Source organism: Chionomys nivalis, chromosome 24 (assembly GCF_950005125.1).
Source record: "Chionomys nivalis chromosome 24, mChiNiv1.1, whole genome shotgun sequence".
Classification (NCBI taxonomy): domain Eukaryota; kingdom Metazoa; phylum Chordata; class Mammalia; order Rodentia; family Cricetidae; genus Chionomys; species Chionomys nivalis.
In genome coordinates, this window is record NC_080109.1 from 50,950,401 (window position 1) to 50,973,981 (window position 23,581).

Sequence of the window (23,581 nt, forward strand, 5' to 3'; positions counted from 1 at the left end):
GAGAACATGAGGGAAAGGGATGGTCGAGATGAGGAAAGAACAGAGAGATGTAGTAGGGAGCTAAAGCTGAGTCAGGAAGCCTCTCTTAGATGAGAGCGCTTACTTGCTTCTAGCAAGCAGAGCAGACCCAAGAAATTGTTGCTACCAAGAAAACATGCTTTACTGTATTTTTTTTCAAGCTTTTTTAGGCTTTTTGTAGATTTAGTGCCCCACGTTGGGTGCCATCTGTAGTAGGGAGCTGTGGGCCTCTTCCCACAGCCCGGCTCATGGTTGCCTGGCTAGCTTATGTCCCAAAATAAAGACACACAAACTCTATTCTTTTAAACACTGCTTGGCCCATTTTTGTTCATGTATGTAGCACCCCAAGGTGCGCTTATCGGGAAGATTCTAGCCTATGTCCATCCTGGGTCAGAGCTTTATCGTGTCTGCTCTGGAGAAGACAGCATGGCGTCTGTCTCTCAGAGGAGCTGCCCTGCATCTGAGCTCACTTTCTCTTTCTCCCAGCATTCTATTCTGTTTATTTCACCCACCTATGTTTTAACCTATGAGGGCCAAGCAGTTTCTTTATTACTTAACCAATGAAATCAACAGATTGATATGACACTCCCACATCAGAGAGATAGAGGAAGGAAAGAGATATCTTGAGTGAGTCATTATGGGGTTAACAAAAAACTTGGCACTAGAGAAATTCCTAGGAACCTACAAGGATGACCCCAGCTAAGACCCTAAGCAATAGTGGAGAGGTTGCCTGAACTGGCCTTCCCCTATAATCAAATTGATAACTATCTTAATTGTCATCATAGAACCTTCATCCAGCAACTGACAGATGTAGATGCAGACATCTGGGGCTATGCTCCCAAAGTCTAGTCAGAGAGAGGGAGGAGCAATAATATGAGCGAAGTGGTCAAGAGCGTGATGGGACTACCCAATGAAATACCCAATGAAATCATTTACGCGAGCTAATGGGAGCTCACTGACTCTAGACTCACAGAGGAGCAAACAACATAGGACCAAACTGGGCCCTCTGAATGTGGGTGACAGTGGCATGGCTGGGTCAGTCTGTGAAGCCACTGGCAGGGGTACCAGGATTTATGCCTAGTGCGTGAACTAGCTTTTTGTAGCTCATTCTTTTTGGAGGGCTATCTTGCTCAGCCTAAATATAGTGGGGAGGGCCTTGGTCCTGTCTCAAATTGATATGCCAGACTTTGTTCATTCCCCATGGGAAGCTTTACCCTGAGTGGATGGGCTAAGGGTGAGGAGAAGGTGGAAGGAATAGGAAGGAGGAGGGGAGGGAGTAGAAACTGGGATTAGTATGTAAAGTGAAAAAAACACAATAAAAAAAACCAGAAATAGCAAGGAGGATTATCTTGGAGCTTTGGAGGGAGTAAAAGGAAGGCGAAATGATCAAATTACATTATAATAAAACAAATAAAAAAGTAGTTTTATTAAAGCTACATCTTGAAAAAAATGACCTCAGTCCAACTTCAAAAGTCTCCACAGTCTTAGCAGTTCTAACACTTTGAAAGTTTAAGTACACAGTCTCTTCTCAATCCCAAGCAATAATTTAACCATGAGCCTCTGTAATATGAAAAAAAAAGAGTTACATACTTCAAGCATATAATGGCACAGACTAAAGAGTTCCATTGCCAAGGGAGGAAAAACTAGACCAAAGAAAGACCAAAACCCAGCAGGGCAAACACTAAATCCCACATCTCCCTGCCAAGTACCTAGAGTTCATCTGGGCTTATAGGGGTATGTGTATGGGAGATTATATTAATTAGGTTAAACTGTGTGGAAGATAAATTCAGTGTGGGTAAACACTAATCCACAGGCTGGGATCCTGAATTGGATTTAAGAAAGAAAAGAAAATGGAGTGCAAGCATTGGTTATGTATGCAGACGCAACAATGTGACAAGTTGCCCAGAGCTGTTGCCACTGTGACTTCCCCTGTAGTGGTAGACAGTAACTTCCAACTGTGAGCCAAAGTAATCCTTTCCCTTAAGTTGTTTTTGTTACTAGATTTCACTGCTGCAAAAAAAAAGAATAGCACACCAAGTGACTTACTCCTTTCTGTAATTTCATGAGCTGAGCCTCCACTGTTCACATTTCTTTCAGCAATCTTATTCAAATTCCCACCAGAATGGTTCACTCATTACACTCTGCTTAGAACAATTCTAGCTTTTCTAGCCCAAAGTTTCAAATTCCTTAACATTCCTTTCACAAATTCAAAGGTTTACAAATCACTTGACCAGGTTTATCAAAGCAATGATCTGACTTATAGGCACCACTTTTCAGTATTAATTTCTCTTCCTAATGCTGATCCCAAATCTTTGAGAAGAAACTAAAAAACATAACCAGAGCACTGTGAGGCGAGGGTATCTACAGAGTAAGATGGTAAAAAGTTAAAGTAAACAATTTGAATTTGCAACCATCTTTGAAAAAGTAAGGTTTTCTTAGTGTAGGTTGGTATTCTGTGTAGTGTTATAAACATGGGTGATATGTTAGCGTGACTTACAACAAAGTGTAGAAATCTAAGAATAGGAAATGATGACAAAAAGAATTAGGAATCAGAAGGTGAATAATTCTAGTTCAAGCAACATCATTATCTGCTGTCAATTGCCGACAGAGATCAGAATCAGACAAAGACAAAAGAGGACTGTAAACTGGGGACTCTTCATAACAGAGGCACTTTAATGAGGTAGGCACAAAGCAGATTTAATAAGAAAGCTAAAGAAAAAAAAATTAAGGAGATTTCCAAGTTCCAAATCTTAGCAGTGCTAAGTGAAATTTCTTCTCAAACTATTTCAAGCAAAAGTAGCTAATATACAGAAATACAAATAGATTAAAATGAGTTTATATTTTTGATAAAATAAAGCAGGCAATTTAAAATATTAAGTTTTATAGGAGGTGAGGGAGGCAGAGGGAAGGAATCAAGAAGTACTAAAGTGACTTACTGTAGGCCAGTAAGGGAAGACTACACTGAAAAGTTGATAGAGATAGGTAGGTAGGTAGGTAGGTAGATAGATAGACAGACAGATGACAGACAGATAGATGATAGATAAAGAGAGAGAAAAACAAAAACAAAACAAAACAAAAACCCAAAAAAGCAAAGCAAAATAAAACAAACAAACAAAACCGCCCAAAGTAAGATGTGGTTCAGGAGTATATCAAAAAAAATATTAGGAAATGGAAGTGAGCAAGCTCTTCATCACTGACAGAAATCAATATAAGTGAGCCCAAGAAATTAATTACATGATAAATTATACTATTGTTTCATTCAATTCAACTATATTTTAAAAGAAAAATTTAAATCATAAGTCACAGGAGGAAAATAGTTTTTAATACGTTTCAGACTTTATAGCTAAAATGTCTAAAAAACTGTAATTCAGCTAATAAGAAGCTAAAAAAGAAAGAAAAAAACAAAAATTTAACATGGCAATCTGTTTCCATACCTTCCAATGACAGCTTTGCCTTCATTTTTAACAGACTGATAAATCTTTCTCTCTTCTTCTGAAAGTGAAACATGCTGAATAAATACTTTCCTTTCTGGTAATTCCAAAACAGGTTTCCCCTTAATTTTGCTTGTCTTTGTTCTTCGAAGTGTAATACTTTTAATTAAGGACCGTAAACGTCTAGTCAAAGTAAAAGAAAAAAATTATGTAACTATCTATAAATCAGTTGAGCAAAAAAGAACAGAAAACAAGAATTTATTGATTTATAATTTTAATAAATTAAATGTTTTTAATCCTTTATTTAGGCTTTTAGTCAGAAGAATATTTTATAAATAAAAAATTATTACAAAAAAGTACTGAAATTGTACCAACACAATACTAATAATCCTATACTATGTACTTACTTTCCAAAGCTTTTCTGGTTTTGTTGTCATCATTGACACTCTTATTCCTCAACTACTTTCTTATCAAGTACACCACTTAATGTACAATATTTGCATTCTTACTAAGCAGCTGCTATGAAGTCTAAGGTACTTTATTAAATAGAGTGCAGACAGAAGTAAGTAAGATCCTATATTCTGTTATCCAAAGTAATCCTGTTCTCATGAGTTAAAAAAATCCCATCTAATGTAATATAAAAAGTAAAGGTATAAAATGGAATCCAAATGAAGTTTTCATAAATTAATGAATAACTAAAAAATAAAAGTATGCAAACTCAGAAGAGGGGAAAATGTCTTTCTTGGCTCTGTAATCTTGCTATTTTTTCCTCAGTGTCAAAATTTTAAAAAAGAGACCAGTTAGAATATTACCCATAATAATAAAATACACAATTTTTAACTGAGAATAAGTAGAGCATAAATAGTTCTCAGGAATTGTGTGACCAGTTTTGACACCTAAGATAACAGTTTCAATTTTGAATCATTTTCACTTTAACTCAGAATCAGAAACATTTTGATGGTATCTGCCCATAATAGAAATAAATATTCAATACATATACATCATATATCTTTACTTAGAGAATGTACTCTGGTATTTTTCATAATTCTCTATTACATCTCTATTTTTTTCCATGCTGACCACCCCCTTTATACTGACACTATGACCCACCATTGAGTACCAGATCCTATTGAGACGATCAATGCTCTAGGAACAGGGCAGCCAAGTATGTGGGAAAATACCCATCAGTGTTTTCGTTCCTTTACTCTGCCTTTATCTGTACCCACTCAATCAACTATATGCAATGTTCCTTAAATCTTGAGATCACTATATACTATATACCAAACAAAATACCTCTAAAAAAGTATTGTAAGTTATCAAAATATAATGCATAGTGAACCATCAAAGGATATAACTTTTTCTATCACTGTTAAATGTTTTTGTGATGGCTTTGAGGTAACAGTCACAAATAATGAGAACTAAAGGTCTGCCTTTCCTTTCAGTTTTGCTAATAGGGAAAAAGTACACAAAACAGAAATCTTGTGTCCCCAGACACAAGTTACTAGGTTCTAAGAGGCAGTGACACTCATACTCATGTGTTTTGGAGACTAAAGTTGAAAGTGAAATGAAAATGGTAATGGAAGTGGCAACTGTTTGCAGTACTGTAGCTACTATATCTGCTATCTGCTGTCATAAACTCACTTACCTAAGTCCTCCCTCATCTCCTGTTGTAACAGGACGTTGTATAGTTCTATGCCACCATTCTCTATCAATAAATGGTTTAAGTTTTAAAAAGGACAGTAGAGACCACAAGTCCTTTAAAGAATTTTGGATAGGAGTACCTAAAAAAAAAAAAAGAAACAAAACAGGAAACCATTATAACTCTTAAATATTAAATTGATTTTGTGGTACTAGGGATCACACATGCTAAGTAAGAACTCTACCACTGAGTTATAGCTCTTTAGGCAGAATATTCCCCTGGCCCAATGAGACAAACGGTAGTTGAAATTGACCACTGTACTAGGCACACAATAACTCAGGTCATCACATGGGTAATGTTGGACCACTGAGCCATCTCCTCAGTCTTGATTTCTTTTTTCACATAATTTGGTGTTGGTGTATGTTGGTCCCTGCAAGCACCATGGCCGGCAGGAAAACAACCAGGGTGAGGTAAGAATGAAACTTGGGTCAGTAAGACTTAGGCAGTGTTGGGTCAAAACTTCTGGAGTCTGATACCAGGTAGTTTATTTTAGACAAATTTAAATACAGTATAATTTTGGAAAGCAGTTTCCTGATAACAACCATCCCACCCACACGTGCACAATGAAATTTAAAGAGTGAGTATACTGAAACTCTTTTACAAAATACATGTGACCATGAAGATGGGTTCTATAGCTTTAAGGACCTAGGATCTGGTGTGGTCTCTGAAAGAGATGGAGGTCAGCAGGCTATAAACCACATGTGACATCTCTAGTAAGGATGGTTCTTATTGGCTGAGAAACAAAGCTAAAGAGAAAGGGCTAGAGAGGGAGAGTCTAGAATAAACATTCTGAGGGATTTAGGTGAGGTCTGGCTCTACAGAAAAGATCACCAGGTTATTTACAGCATTAACTCCCAACCATCTTGGTGGAAAACAGGTATTTATTTCCTCCATTGAGGAGACCACTCTGCTGATTAACAGCCCTAGTTTCTCCAATGCTTATGTCTGAGCATTCATGCACCCTTCATTTCCTCATTTCTAAGTTTTTAAAGAAAAGAATATTGGTCGTAATGGACGCCAAGGTAGAATGCATTGCCTCCATGGGTAGGCACACCTAAGATAATTAATTGTAAGAATAGCTAAGAGAGGACCAAGAAAAGGGGATTATCCATGATTCAAAGGTTTGTTACTTGATAGATTTTTGTCTGTCTCTTTACGTAAATCATTAATTTGACCATCAAAATAGTACTGGAAAAATCAGACACAGTAAAGCAACGCATTTCAGGAAATTGTTGACAATTAAGATTATACTCAAGCAACAGCAAATAACCTTTAGTAGCACTATTTTGTAAAACTATGGTCATCACTGGTATATAAAAAGCATTTGTTCAACTATGTTCATAGCAGCATTATTTGTAATAGCCAGAACCTGGAAACAACCTAGATGTCCTTCAAAGGAAAAAAGGATGAAGAAAGTGTGGAATATGTACATATTAGAGTACTACTCAACGGTAAAAAACAATGACATCTTGAATTTTGCATGCAAATGGATGGAAATAGAAAACAGTATCCTGAGCGTGGTAACCCAGACCCAAAAAGATGAACATGGGATGTACTCACTCATAATTGGTTTCTAGCCATAAATAAAGGACATTGAGCCTATAATTTGTAATCCCAAAGAAGCTAAATAAGAAGGTGAACCGAAAGAAAAACATATAGTTATCCTCCTGGATATTGGAAGTAGAAAAGATTGCCGGGCAAAAAATTGGGATCTTGGCGGGGGGGATGGGGGTAAGGGGAGATGGAGAGAGAAAAGTAAGAAGGGGAGGATGGGGGGAACTTGGGGAAATGGGATGGTTGGGATGGAGGAAGGGTGGATATGGGAGCAGGGAAGTATATATCTTAATTAAGGGAGCCATCTTAGGGTTGGCAAGAGAATTGAACCTAGAGGGTCTCCCAGGTGCCCAGGGAGATGGCCCCAGTTAGTTCCTTGGGCAGCGGAGGATAGGGAACCTGAAATGGCCCTGTCCTATAGCCATACCGATGAATATCTTGCATATCACCATAGAACCTTCATCTAGCAATGGATGGAGATAGAGACAGAGACCCACACTGGAGCACCGGAAGGAGCTCCCAAGGTCCCAATGAGGAGCAGAAGGAGGGAGAACATGAGCAAGGAAGTCAGGACCGTGAGGGGTGTACCCACCCACTGAGACAGTGGGACTGATCTACTGGGAGCTCACCAAGGCCAGCTAGACTGGGACTGAAAAACATGGGATAAAACCGGACTCTATGAATATGGCGGACAATGAGGGCTGATGAGAAGCCAAGGACAATGGCACTGGGTTTTGATCCTACTGCACGTTCTGGCTTTGTGGGAGCCTAGCCAGTTTGGATGCTCACCTTCCTAGACCTGGATGGAGGGGGGAGGACCTTGGACTTCACACAGTGCAGGGAACCCTGACTGCTCTCTGGACTGGAGAGAGAGGGGGAGAGGAGTGGGGGGAGGGGGAGAGGAGTGGGAGGGAAATGGGAGGCTGGGAGGAGGCAGAAATTTTTTTTTTCAATTAAAAATAATCATCAAAGAAAAAAAGAAACAGTAGCAAAGTTCACTCAAATGCCCAGGAACCATATAAAGGTAGACACAGCAGCATGTATTTGTGAACTCAGGGATCCAACAACAAAATGCAAAATGAGAGGCAGAGACAGGAGAATTCCTAGATGCTCACAGACCAGCTAACCTGGCATATGCTGTAAACTCTATCCTAAGCAAAGAGACAGGTGAATACCAACAACCAAGGTTGTCATCTAATCTAAACACACAAGTGTAATTTAAAAAAAAACAAACAAAAAAACCTGAAATTGACCTCTTAGAGACTAAAAGAAAATAGTGGTTACCACAGACTGAGGAGAAAAGTGGAGGAGAAAGAAGGGGAAAGATTCCTCAATGGTTATTAAGGTACAGCATGGCAGAAAAAATAAGTTCTGCTGTTACATTGCACAGTAGTAAGATTAACAATAGAAAAACAAATAATGCACATACATACCCTAATTTGAACATGATACAATGATCTATCATTATCACATTAAGGTTATGAATATAATATTTAGGCATCAATTTAAAAACTAATATAAAAAAATGAGAGCTGCAAGGTAGCTCAGCAGATAAAGTGCTTGGACACAACTATGATGGATGGAGTTGGACCCACAGAATCCACCTAAATTCTGTGTGTGCATAGCAGCCTGCCTGTAATGCCCATGCGTGGGATGAATACAGAATTCCCAAAATTATTTGGATAGCTAGCCTAGGAGTATTGTGAGCTCTGGATTCAACTAAGAGACCATGCCTCAATGAATAGGTAAAGAATGATCCAAAAGGTACCTGATACAGCCATCAAGCTTCCACAGGAAGGCCCACCAGTTGGATGCGCACTTGCACACATATATATGCGCACATACATATGAATATACAGACACATAAAATTTATATGAAAGAAAAAAAGGAATGCTATAATTACCTGTCAATACCCATCTTCTTTCTGCCTCTAAGTCAAGTACAGCTTTTGTTTGTTGAGCATTTGGATTTCGTATGGCATGTCCTTCATCCAGAATTACTCTTAGCCATTTTATGCTATGTAATGGACTATCATTTTTAGTCTGAAATTGAGGTTTCGTATTACAAAGAGGTTTCAAAAAGCACAGGAAAATAACATAATACATAAATGTTTGTTAAATAATAGTAGTTCTGATCTCTCCTATCAATTCTTACTAGGTACCTGGTACTGTTAAGTACTCCAAAGACAATTAGTGAAGCCCACAAGTCTAGAATATTACATTCATTTTACAGCTAAGAGCACCAAAGAACAAGATACTAAATATGTTTCTCAAAGTACCACTAAGAAGCAGCTAGCTCCTACTCCAAGCTTAGAAATCTACTGAGTCATGTATAATACAGAGAACAATTTTGCACCAGATTCAGTGATAGAAAAAACATCCCTTGTAAGGAATTTTTCAATGTCACAACCTTACTTTCTTTTATAGAAATGGCAATGTTCTTTCTAGAAGATTAAGATTTTAACTATATAGTATGTCCAAAATAACTGGAATTGTTCAGGAAAATAACAGGCTCATGAAAAGAGTTGAGAACTTAATTAATGACTACTATAAACAAAAGGTTTATTTTCAAACTGATAATACTCATCACTAAAAAAACAAAAAAGTTCTTTTTGCATATAAATTGTGATAAAACACTAGATATAACCCAAATTTAAAATTTTAACCTAAAATGTCCTAAATGACATACATTTCCAAATTAGTATATCAAGTAAGTAAAACCCTTTTTTGCAACATGTTATCTTATAGACATTCTTAATCATTTTCAAACAGAGAAAGGGGAGAGCATATACTATGAATTTGGGGATAATTTAGAAACATGATGGAGAGCAATTAAATTCAACCTTTAAAAATTCTCCAGGTAGGCCTGGAGAGACAGTGTACTGGTTAGAAGCATTTGCTGCTCCTGCAGAAGGCCCCAGTTCTGTTCCTAATATCCACATCAGGTAACTCAGAAATATCTGTAATGCCAGCTACAGGGGTCTCCAAAGTCACCAACATTCACTATCACACAGACACACACAATTTTTAAAACATAATAAATATTTTTAAAGCTTAATTTATTAGCATACTTACTCCATAATCATGAGTTAAAATATTATAAGTAGTCAAAACAATATCCTGTTTTGAAAGCAAGGTGGGATCTCTAATACGGTCAGGACCATAATAAACATAAAAATTAAAGTGCACTTCTGATTTTATATGTTGTCCAAATTGGTCCTAAAAGAAAATTATAGATATTTTAGGAAGAAGCAGATGAGTATCAAGTTTAGCATGGTCTTTTATCTTGTCACTTATTATTTTTAATAAAATGGTGATTGACCAGTAGCCAGGCAGGAAGTAGAGGTGGGGCATGATACAGACACAGAGCCAGCAAGATGTGACTGCCTCACCGAAAAAGGTATCAAGCCCCATGGTTAACATAGACAAGAATAATGGGCTAATATAGGTTATAATAGTTAATAAGAAGCCTGAGCTACTAGGCCAATCTATATATAACTAATGTAGACCTCTGTGTGATTTCTTTGAGACTTAATGACTGCGGGAACTAGGCAGGACAGAAACCTCAGACAACAAGCATGTATATCAAAGAGCTGTGCCAGCAGAAATATCATAAATCAGTTTTTCTACAATATAAAATTAAAGTGTAATGATAACTACATTAATAAGTATCACATTGTGTCAAACCGTAAAACTGATAAACATATAAAACATGTTACACAAATTAGCCTTTCCTACCAATGAGCAGCCATTTCATTTATATAGTCTGTTTATATAGCCATTTCATTACTATGTAGCCCAGGCTACTCTCAAACTTATAATCTTCCTGCCTCTGACTCTCAAACACTTGGATTAAAGGTATATCTAGCATGTCTTTAATCTTAAATTAAAAGTCCAACAACTTTCTTTGTAAACAACAGACTTAGATGATTTTGAGCTAGAAAAGAAAGGAAGGAAGCAAGGAAGCAGGCAGGGAGGGAGGGAAGGAAAGGACAAGACAGGACTAGCAAGAAGATGCCATGGAGATAAAGCTGGCAAATTCTTAAAGGTGAGAATTGAAGCTCTAAGACCAGAATAACAAAAGCTTGAAAATAATGGAAAGGACATGTATAAGAGAAAAAAGTTAACAGGAAGGAAGCTTAGGACATAGGACTTAAGTATGGGCCATGAGGAAAAGAGAGAAGATAGTGTTGTCCTTATACTTCAGATGACTGCCTGGAAGAACTGAGTGATGAAAGTATAGAAAAAAAGACTCAAAGAGAAAAGAAGTGAGAAAGAAAATTATTTGTGATATTTGGTCACTATAGACCAGTGGTTCTCAGCTTTACTAATGCTGCGGCCCTTTAACACAGTTCCTCATGTTATGATGACCCCCAATCATAAAACTACTTCATAACTACTTCATAACTGTAATTTTGGTGCTGTTATAAATCATAGTATAAATGTTTTTGGAGACAGAGGTTTGCCAAAGGGGTCTCAATCCACAGGTTGAAAACCACTACTATAGACGACATAGAGTATAGCACAGAACAAAAACATTGGCATACAGGTGCAAGTAAGAGATGTCTACAGGCATTTTAAAGTTACAGTGAGTGAACATCAACTACTGGACCACACCTGGGTCAAGGAAGAAATTAAAGTCTTCCTTGAATTTAATGAAAATAAAGAGACTCAAACCTATGGGACACGATGAAAGCAGTGCTCAGAGGAAAGTTCATAGCACTAAGTGCCCACTTAAAGAAAACAGAGAAAGACAGTTTCCTGCCATTTCACTAAGGCTACCAACCCAGAGCAGTGAGTCCCTGACCAGAGGGCAGGCCTCAAGGTCCCCGCCAGGGAAAGCTGGCCCTTGCTGCTGGGGCTGCAGTCTCTGCTGTGATCTGCTGGACCTGCTCTGCCTGCGCCCTACTTCCCTTAGTCCCTGGCTCATTGGGGCATCCAGGAGTTCCTGTGTAGGTGCCGAGAAGTTTCATCGGGACGGGTGAGTGTGTGCTATCCTGGGGTGGACTGTCCCGGTAGAGAGCACAAACACCCCTCCCCCAGCTCCTGCTGCAGGGCTTGCTCTCCTACACACCCGCCCCCACCCCCACCCCCAAACCTGCCTTGTCTGCAAGGTCCTTAGCTGTGGCACAGTTTCCTGCCATTTCACTAAGGCTACCAACCCAGAGCAGTGAGTCCCTGACCAGAGGGCAGGCCTCAAGGTCCCCGCCAGGGAAAGCGGGCCCCTGCTGCTGGGGCTGCAGTCTCTGCTGTGATCTGCTGGACCTGCTCTGCCTGCGCCCTACTTCCATTAGTCCCTGGCTCATTGGGGCATCCAGGAGTTCCTGTGTAGGTGCCAAGAAGTTTCATCGGGACGGGTGAGTGTGTACTATCCTGGGGCGGACGGTCCCGGTAGAGAGCACAAACGCCCCTACACTAAGGCTACCCAACCAGAGCAGCGGGCAGGCCTCAGCAACCCCCGAAAGGGAGCGCAGGCACCTCCAGCTTGTACTGCAGTGTCGCCTGTGTTCTACTGGACCCCGCCCGACCCCTTGTATTCGGCCTTCTTTAAGCGGGTCATTGGAATACCACGCATCCATGTTTTGGTGTTGAGGAGTTCACCTGGAAGGGAACGGTTCCTGCCCCTACACTGAGGAGATACACCTAGAGAGTTAGTCACAGCAAAGACTGGTCCAAGACATCAGGCCTCTCCTGGCTCCATTTGAAGGAAAAGATGGGCAGGCGCCAATGCAAGAATTCCCCCAACAACTTGAAAGGCAACGTGACATCACCAGGATCCAGGAATCCCGAAATGAGAAGTCTAAACCCTAATACAGAAGAATTAGAAGAATTCGACTCAAAAATGAATTTTATGAAAATAATAGAGGACCTTAAACAGGAGGTGAAAAACTGCCACAACCAATTAGAGATTACAAACAAAAAGGTAGAGGAAATGAATAAATATCTCAAAGATACCCAAGAAAACCAAGAGAAACAAGAAAAAGTAATCAAACAGGTAAGGGAAACGGTTCAAGACTTGAAGAACGAAGTGGAAGTAATAAAGAAAACACAAACCGAGGGAAGGATGGAGATGGAAAATTTGAATAAACGAACAGGAACTACAGAGACAAGTACCACCAACAGATTACAAGAGATAGAAGAAAGAATCTCAGACACTGAAGATACCATAGAGAAAATAAACACTCTCATCAAAGAAAACAGCATAACCAACAAATTCTCATCACAAAACATTCAGGAAATCTGGGACACAATAAAAAGACCAAACCTAAGAATAATAGGGATAGAAGAAGGAGAAGAAGTACAGCTCAATGGTCCAGAAAATATATTTAATAAAATTATAGAAGAAAACTTTCCCAACCTTAAGAAAGATATTCCTTTGAAGGTCCAAGAAGCATACAGAACACCAAATCGACTGGATCAAAAAAAAACATCTCCTCGTCATATAATAATCAAAACACAAAACATACAGAATAAAGAAAGAATATTAAGAGCTGCAAAGGAAAGAGGTCAAGTTACCTATAAAGGTAAACCTATCAGACTTACACCTGATTTCTCTATGGAAACCATGAAAGCCAGAAGGTCCTGGATAGATATACTGCAGAAACTACGAGACCATGGATGCAAGCCCAGACTACTATACCCAGCCAAGCTTTCGTTCACTATAAATGGAGAAAACAAAATTTTCCAGGATAAAAACAAATTTAAACAATACGTAGCCACAAATCCAGCCCTTCAGAAAGTAATTGAAGGAAAATCACAAACCAAGGAGTCCAACAATGCCCACAATAACTCAGACATCTAAAGACCCTTCACCAGCACAACTTGAAGAAGGGAAACACACAAACTCTACTACCAAAGAAAAGAAAGAAAGAAAGGAAAAATGACCGGAGTTAACAACCACTGGTCATTAATATCACTTAATATCAATGGACTCACCTATAAAGAGGCACAGGCTAAGAGATTGGATACGAAAACAGGATCCAACATTCTGCTGCTTACAAGAAACACACCTCAACCACAAAGACAGACATCTACTCAGAGTAAAGGGCTGGGAAAAGGTTTATCAAGCAAACGGACCTAAGAAACAAGCAGGTGTGGCCATACTAATTTCTAAGAAAGTTGACTTCAAACTAAAATCAATCAAAAGAGATGGAGATGGACATTTTTTACTCATAACAGGAACAATTCACCAGGATGAAATCTCAATCCTGAATATATATGCCCCTAATATAAAAGCACCCACTTATGTAAAAGAAACGTTACTAAAACTCAAGGCAGTCATCAAACCACACACACTAATAATAGGAGATTTCAACACTCCTCTCTCACCAACGGACAGGTCAATCAAACAGAAACCTAACAGAGAAATAAGAGGATTAAGGGAGGTAATGAATCAAATGGACTTAACAGACATCTATAGAACATTCCACCCAAATAGGAAAGAATATACCTTCTTCTCTGCAGCTCATGGAACCTTCTCGAAAATAGACCACATACTCGGTAACAAAGCAAACTTACACAGTTACAAAAAAATATCGGTAACCACCTGTGTCTTATCAGATCACCATGGATTAAAGTTAGAATTCAACAACAATGCTATCCCCAGAAAGCCTATGAACTCATGGAAACTGGACAGTCAACTACTGAACCTCACCTGGATCAAGGAAGAAATAAAGAAAGAAATTAAAGTCTTTCTTGAATTCAATGAAAACGAAGACTCAACATACTCAAACCTATGGGACACTATGAAAGCAGTGCTAAGAGGAAAATTCATAGCATTAAGTGCCCACTTAAAGAAAACGGAGAAAGCACACATTGGAGACTTAATAGCCCACCTGAAAGCTTTAGAAAAAAAAGAAGCAGACTCACCTAGGAGAAGTAGAAGACTGGAAATAATCAAATTGAGGGCTGAAATCAACAAAATAGAAACACAGAAAACAATCCAAAGAATCAATGAAACAAAAAGCTGGTTCATGGAGAAAATCAATAAGATTGATAAACCCCTATCCAAACTAATCAAACGGCGGAGAGAGAATACGCAAATTAACAAAATCAGAAACGAAAAGGGAGACATAACCACAGACTCAGAGGAAATTCAGAGAATCATTAGATCTTACTACAAAAATCTGTATGCCACAAAATTGGAAAATGTTATAGAAATGGACACTTTTTTAGATAAGTACCATATACCAAAGTTAAACCAGGACCAGGTGAACAATCTAAATAGACCTGTTAGTCGCGAAGAATTAGAAGTTGTTATAAAAAACCTCCCCACCAAAAAAAGCCCAGGTCCAGATGGCTTCAATGCAGAATTCTACCAGAACTTCCAAGAAGACCTAATACCTATACTCCTTAATGTATTTCACAATATTGAAACAGAGAAGTCATTGCCAAATTCCTTTTATGAAGCTGAAGTTACTCTGATACCAAAACCACACAAAGACACAACCAAGAAAGAGAACTACAGGCCAATCTCACTCATGAACATCGACGCAAAAATACTCAATAAAATACTGGCAAACCGAATCCAAGAACACATCAGAAAAATTATCCATTATGATCAAGTAGGCTTCATCCCAGAGATGCAGGGCTGGTTCAACATACGAAAATCTATCAATGTAATCCATCATATAAATAAACTGAAAGAAAAAAACCATATGATCATTTCACTAGATGCTGAAAAAGCATTTGACAAAATTCAACATCCCTTTATGATAAAGGTCTTAGAGAGATTAGGAATACAAGGGTCGTTCCTAACTATAATAAAAGCTATTTATAGCAAGCCGTCAGCTAACATCAAATTAAATGGAGAGAAACTCAAAGCTATTCCACTAAAATCAGGAACACGACAAGGTTGTCCACTCTCTCCATACCTCTTTAATATAGTGCTTGAAATTCTAGCAATAGCAATAAGACAACATAAGGGGATCAAAGGGATTCAAATCGGAAAGGAAGAAGTTAAACTTTCATTATTTGCAGACGATATGATAGTGTACATAAGCGACCCCAAAAACTCCAGCAAAGAACTCCTTCAGCTGATAAACACCTTTAGTAGCGTTGCAGGATACAAGATCAATTCCAAAAAATCAGTTGCCCTCCTATACACAAAGGATAAGGAAGCAGAGATGGAAATCAGAGAAGCATCACCCTTCACGATAGCCACAAATAGCATAAAATATCTTGGGGTAACCCTAACCAAGGAAGTAAAGGATCTATTTGACAAGAACTTTAAGTCAATGAAGAAAGAAATTGAGGAGGATACCAGAAAATGGAAGGATCGCCCTTGCTCTTGGATAGGGAGGATCAACATAGTAAAAATGGCAATTCTACCAAGGGCAATTTATAGATTCAATGCAATCCCCATCAAAATCCCATCAAAATTCTTCACAGATCTTGAGAGGACAATAATCAACTTTATATGGAGAAACAAAAAACCCAGGATAGCCAAAACAATCTTATATAATAAAGGATCGTCTGGAGGCATTACCATCCCTGACCTCAAACTCTATTACAGAGCCTCAGTATTGAAAACAGTTTGGTATTGGCATAAAAACAGAGAAGTCGACCAATGGAACCGAGTAGAAGACCCTGATTTTAACCCACAAACTTATGAACACCTAATTTTTGATAAAGGAGCTAAAAGTATTCAATGGAAAAAAGAAAGCATCTTCAACAAATGGTGCTGGCAGAACTGGTTGTCAACGTGTAGAAGAATGAAAATAGATCCATATCTATCACCATGCACAAAACTCAAGTCCAAATGGATTAAAGACCTCAATATTAGTCTGAACACACTGAACCTGATAGAAGAAAAAGTGGGAAGTACTCTACAACATATGGGTACAGGAGATCACTTCCTACGTTTATCCCCAGCAGCACAGACATTAAGGGCAACATTGAATAAATGGGACCTCCTGAAACTGAGTAGCTTCTGTAAAGCAAAGGACACTGTCACTAAGACAAAAAGGCAACCCACTGACTGGGAGAAGATCTTCACCAACCCTGCAACAGACAAAGGTCTGATCACCAAAATATATAAAGAACTCAAGAAACTAAACTTTAAAATGCTAATGAACCCAATAAAAAAATGGGGCACTGATCTGAACAGAGAATTCTCAACAGAAGAAATTCAAATGGCCAAAAGACACCTAAGGTCATGCTCAACCTCCTTAGCGATAAGGGAAATGCAAATTAAAACAACTTTGAGATACCATCTTACACCTGTCAGAATGGCTAAAATCAAGAACACCAATGATAGCCTTTGCTGGAGAGGTTGTGGAGAAAGAGGCACACTCATTCATTGCTGGTGGGAATGCAAACTTGTGCAACCACTTTGGAAATCAGTGTGGCGATTTCTCAGGAAATTTGGGATCAACCTACCCCAAGATCCAGTAATACCACTATTGGGAATATACCCAAGAGATGCCACATCAAATGACAAAAGTATCTGTTCAACTATGTTCATAGCAGCATTGTTTGTAATAGCCAAAACCTGGAAACAACCTAGATGCCCTTCAATGGAGGAATGGATGAAGAAAGTGTGGAATATATACATATTAGAGTACTACTCAGCAGTAAAAAACAATGACTTCTCGAATTTTGCGTGCAAATGGATGGAAATAGAAAACACTATCCTGAGTGAGGTATCCCAGACTCAAAAAGAGGAACATGGGATGTACTCACTCATAATCGGTTTCTAGCCATAAAATAAAAGACATTAAGCATATAATGTGTGATCCTATAGAAGCTAAATAAGAAAGTGAACCCAAAGAAAATCATATAGTCATCCGCATGGAGAGGGTGAAGTAGACAAGATTCCAGGGCAAAAACTGGGAACTTGCGGGTGAGGTGGCATGGGGCAAAGGGGAAATGGGATGAGAAATATGAGAAGGGGAGGATGGGAGGAGCTCGGAGGATTGGGATGGTTGGGATATAGGAAGGATGGATACGGGAGCAGCGAAGTATATATCCTATCTAAGGGAGCCATCTTAGGGTTGGCAAGAGACTTGACTCTTGAGGGGTTCGCAGGTGTCCAGGAATATGTCCCCAGCTGGTACCTTGGGCAACTAAGGAGAGGAACCTGAAATGACCCTATCCTATACTGATGAATATCTTGCATATCACCTTAGAACCTTCATCTGGCGATGGATCGAGGTAGAGACAGAGTCTCAATTTGGAGCAACGGTCTGAGCTCTTAAGGTCCAAATGAGGACCAGAAGGAGGGAGAACATGAGCAAAAAATCAGGACCACGAGGGATGCACCCACCCACTGTGACAGTGGAACTGATTTATTGGGAGCCCACCAAGGCCAGCTGGTCTGGGACTGAATAAGCATGGGTTGATTCCGGACTCTCTGAGCATGGCGGTCAATGAAGACTGATGAGAAGCCAAGGACAATGGCACTAGGTTTCGATCCTAATACATGAACTGGCTTTGTGGGAGCTTAGCCTGTTTGGAAGCTCACCTTTCTGGACGTAGATAGAAGGACCTTGGTCTTCCCGCAGGGCAGGGAAATTGGACTGCTCTTCAGTATCGAGAGGGAGGGGGAATGGAGTGGGGGGAGGAGAAGAGGAGTGGGGATAGGGGGAGGGAAGTGGGGGGAGGGCAATATTTGGGAGGAGGGGAGGGAAATGGGAAATGGGGAGCAGGTGGAAATTTTAATTAAAAAAGAATAAAAATAAATAAATAAGTAAAGAAAACAGAGAAAGCATACATTGGGGACTTAACAGCCCACCTGAAAGCTCTAGAAAAAAAAGAAGCAGACTCACCTAGGAGGAGTAGAAGACTGGAAATAATCAAACCGAGGGCTGAAATCAACAAAATAGAAACACAGAAAACAGTCCAAAGAATCAATGAAACAAAAAGCTGGTTCTTGGAGAAAATCAACTAGATTGACAAACCCTTATCCAAACTAATTAAACGACAGAGAGAGAACACGCAAATAAATAAGATCAGAAATGAAAAGGGGAACATAACCACAGACACAGAGGAAATTCAGAGAATCATTAGATCTTACTACAAAAGCCTGTATGCCACAAAACTGGAAAATGCAAAAGAAATGATAATTTTTTTAGATAAGTACCATATACCAAACCTAAACCAAGACCACGTGAATGATCTAAATAGTTGCACAAGAATTAGAAACTGTTATCAAAATCTCCCTTCCAAAAAAAAGCCCAGGACCAGATAGTTTCAATGCAGAATTCTACCAGAACTTCCAAGAAGACCTAATACCTATACTCCTTAATGTTCACAATATAGAAACAGAAGAGTCATTGCCAAATTACTTCTGTGAAGCTACAGTTACTGTGATACCAAAACCACACAAAGAATCAACCAACAAAGAGAATTACAGGCCTATCTCACTCATGAACATCGACGCAAAAATCCTCAATAAAATACTGGCAAACGACCAAAGAACACATTAGAAAAATTATCCATTATGATCAAGTAGGCTTCACCCTAGAGATGCAGGGCTGGTTCAACATACGCAAATCTATCAATGTAATCCACCATATAAATAAACTGAAAGAAAAAAACCATATGATCATTTCATTAGATGCTGATAAAACATTTGACAAAATTCAACACCTTTTTATGATAAAGGTCTTGGAGAGATTAGGGATACAAGGGTCATAACTAAATATAATAAAAGCTATTTACAGCAAGCCGACAGCTAACATTAAATTAAACGGAGAAAAACTCAAAGCCATCCCACTAAAATCAGGAACATGACAAGGCTGTCCACTCTCTCCATACCTCCTCAATATAGTGCTTGAAGTTCTAGCAATAGCAAGAAGACAACATAAGGAGATCAAAGTGATTCATATTGGAAAGGAAGAAGTTAAGCTGTCGTTATTTGCAGATGATATGATAGTATACATAAGCGACCCCAAAAACTCTACCAAAGAACTCCTACAGCTGATAAACACCTTTAAATGTGGCAGGACACAAGATCAACTCCAAAAAATCAGTTGCCTTCCTATACACTAAGGATAAGGAAGCAGAGAGAGAAATCAGAGAAGAATCACCTTTCACGATAGCCACAAACAGCATAAAATATCTTGGGGTAACTCTGACCAAGAAAGTGAAAGATCTATTTGACAAGAATTTTAAGTTTAAGTCTTTGAAGAAAGAAATTGAAGAGGACGCCAGAAAATGGAAGGATCCCTTGCTCTTGGACTGGGAGGATCAACATAGTAAAAATGGCAATTCTACCAAAAGCAATCTATAGATTCAATGCAATCCCCATCAAAATCCCATCAAAATTCTTCACAGACCTTGAGAAGACAATAATCAACTTTATATGGAAAAACAAAAAACCCAGGTTAGCCAAAACAATCTTACACAATAAAGGATCGTCTGGAGGCATTACCATCCCTGACTTCAAACTCTATTACAGAGCTACAGTATTGAAAACAGCTTGGTATTGGCATAAAAACAGAGAAGTTGACCAATGGAATCGAATAGAGGACCCGGACTTTAGCCCACAAACTTATGAACACCTGATTTTCAACAAAGGAGCTGAAAGTATACAATGGAAAAAAGAGAGCATCTTCAACAAATTGTGCTCGCAAAACTGGATGTCAATCTGTAAAAGAATGAAAATAGATCCATATCTATCACCATGCACAAAACTCAAATCCAAATGGATTAAAGACCTCAATATCAGTCTGAACACCCTGAACCTGATAGAAGAGAAAGTGGGGAGTACTCTACAACACATGGGCACAGGTGACCACTTCCTACGTATAACCCCAGCAGCACAAACACTAAGGACATCATTGAATAAATGGGACCTCCTGAGACTGAGAAGCTTCTGTAAAGCAAAGGACACTGTCACTAAGACAAAAAGGCAACCCACTGACTAGGAGAAGATCTTCACCAACCCCAAAATCTATAAAGAACTCAAGAAACTAGACCATAAAGGCTAATCAACCCAGTCATAAAAGGGGCACTGAGCTGAACAGAGAATTCTCAACAGAAGAAATTCAAATGGCCAAAAGACACTTAAGGTCATGCTCAACTTCCTTAGCGATCAGGGAAATGCAAATCAAGACAACATTAAGATACCATCTTACACCTGTCAGAATGGCTAAAATAAAAAACACCAATGATAGCCTTTGCTGGAGAGGTTGTGGAGAAAGGGGTACACTCATCCATTGCTGGTGGGAATGCAAACTTGTGCAACCACTTTGGAAAGCAGTGTTGTGGTTTCTCAGGAAATTCGGGATCAACCTACCCCTGGACCCAGCAATACCACTCTTAGGAATATACCCAAGAGATGCCCTATCATACAACAAAAGTATATGCTCAACTATGTTCATAGCAGCATTGTTTGTAATGGCCAGAACCTGGAAACAAGCTAGATGCCCTTCAATGGAAGAATGGATGAAGAAAGTATGGAATATATACATATTAGAGTACTACTCAGCAGTAAAAAACAATGACCTCTTGAATTTTGCATGCAAATGGACAGAAATAGAAAACACTATCCTGAGTGAGGTAAGGCAGACCCAAAAAGAAGAACATGGGATGTACTCACTCATATTTGGTTTCTAGCCATAAATAAAGGACATTGAGCCTATAATTCGTGATCCTAGATAAGCTAAATAAGAAGGTGAACCCAAAGAAAAACATATAGGCATCTTCCTGAATATTAACCTTCATCAGGCGATGAAAGGAGACAGAGACAGAGACTCACATTGGAGCACCGGACTGAAATCTCAAGGTCCAAATCAGGAGCAGAAGGAGAGAGAGCACGAGCAAGGAACTCAGGACCGCGAGGGGTGCACCCACACACTGAGACAATGGGGATGTTCTTTCGGGAACTCACCAAGGCCAGCTGGACTGGGTCTGAAAAAGCATGGGATAAAACCGGACTCACTGAACATAGTGGACAATTAGGACTACTGAGAACTCAAGAACAATGGCAATGGGTTTTTGATCCTACTGCACATACTGGCTTTGTGGGAGCCTAGGCAGTTTGGATGCTCACCTTACTAGACCTGGATGGAGGTGGGTGGTCCTTGGACTTCCCACAAGGCAGAGAACCCTGATTGCTCTTAGGGCTGATAAGGGAGGGGGACTTTATTGGTGGAGGGGGAGGGAAATGGGAGGCAGTGGCGGGGAGGAGGCAGAAATCTTTAATAAATAAATAAATTAATTAATTAAAAAAAATACATTGATACTCTAAAAAAAAAATGAAGTTACAGTTAGATAACACATGTACCTAGGAAGATGTCTTTAAGTATCTTTAAAGAGAACGTGTACAATAAGAAAAACAAAGTGCTCGGGGACTGAGCCTGCCAACAATAAAGAACCACACTATGCTTTTTCTAAGTTAAGGTTATAGTACTCCAGTGGAGAAAAGAGTAAAACAAAGATGACTGCACTCCGGTAATTCTTGGGTCTTCCTGAGTAAATAAGAATCTCATTAAGTTTTTTTATAATTAACTCCAGAGCTCCTAAGAACAACTGTACATGTAGTCAGAAGCCAAGCAGTGGCGGTCAGAAAGTCAGAAGAACAAAGAGGATGAGACCCAGAAGACAAAGAATAGCAGAGCTCAGGATGGAAATGGGGTGAAGTGCTACCTGAAATTCGCAATGCTTTCTATACACAGTGACTCCATTTTAAAAAGTGCAAAGTACTCTCCAGCATGAGGGGAAAAAAATGAAGCTCAAGAACATACAACAATGGGGGACAAAGGTTTCCCCAAAGGGAGTTTCCATAGCAAATGAGACTCAACAACAGATTAAATAAACTAAAGAAATACACATAAAATAGAAAAGCCAAAATATGCAAACTTAGGGAGAATCTGAAATAAAGATAAAAACATAGAGAATATTTTTTATAACCTGGTAGAGAAGAAATTCAATTTGAGAATGAATTTTTAATTACAAATCTGAAACAAATGGGTGGCAATGAAATGGAACAATATATATTTATGAAAAGAATAAAACTCAGAATGAAAGAAAGCTCTCAATTTGGGGGTTATGACCCCTTTGGGAATTGAATGACCCTTTCTCAGCGGTCACTTGAGACCATTGGAAAATATATTATGATTCATAACAATATCAAAATTACAGTTATGAAGTAGCAGCAAAAATAATTTTGTGATTGAAGAGTCACAGCATTAGGAAAGTTGACAAACACTGTTCTATATGATTATTATAAGCATGCACTTACAGCTCTTGCCAAGGCAAACCACACATCTAAAAGACCATAGTTTTACTGGAACAATAATAGAGAGGGGGAAAAAATACCACAACCCATATGCCTCAAGAGAAAAATGATACATAAATTGTTTGTTTCCCAGCTTCTCAGACTCCCAAAATAATCACACAGAAACTGTATTAATTAAATCACTGCTTGACCAATTACTTAAGTGTATTGCTAGCTAGCTCTTATATCTAAAATTAACCCATCTCCATTATTTTATATTTTACCATGAGACTCATGGCCTACAGGTAAGGTTTCAGCATGTCTGTCTCTAGCGGTGGCTCCATAGCTTCTCCAACTCCACCTTCTTTCTCCCAGCATGCAGTTTAGCTATCCCCACCTAGCTCTACTCTACCCTACAAGGCCAAGCCAGTTTCTTTATTAACCAATGGTATTCACAGCATCAGATAGTCAAGAGAAAGAATAATTTATTTTAAAATAAATAAACCAAAACAAAATGATGTCATGCTGTAGAGGGGAACAGAACATAATGTGAAGAAGAAATGCATTAAGTCAATGCCTAAGAAGTAATCAAGAAAAAATATATATATTAAGAAGAAAAGAGGAATATAATATCAAAAAGAAGAGAGTAGGTATGATGAGTCACCTGGGATATCCCAATGCAATTCTGACAACTGGAAGCAGAAGCCAATGCAG

At 38.8% G+C, this 23,581-nt stretch overlaps 1 protein-coding gene across 1 annotated transcript in view; it reads right to left on the reverse strand.

Moving 5' to 3' along the window:
• The window catches only part of Hltf (helicase like transcription factor), a 72,609-nt gene that overhangs the window by 18,317 nt on the left and 30,711 nt on the right, over positions 1 to 23,581 (reverse strand). Inside the window, exons 14-17 of the mRNA XM_057756711.1 lie at positions 9,778 to 9,921; positions 8,607 to 8,745; positions 5,095 to 5,230; positions 3,453 to 3,632 (exon numbers count right to left, since the gene is read on the reverse strand). Of these exons, the coding sequence (XP_057612694.1) occupies positions 3,453 to 3,632; positions 5,095 to 5,230; positions 8,607 to 8,745; positions 9,778 to 9,921 (599 nt within the window). The remainder of the gene's footprint in view (positions 1 to 3,452; positions 3,633 to 5,094; positions 5,231 to 8,606; positions 8,746 to 9,777; positions 9,922 to 23,581) is intronic.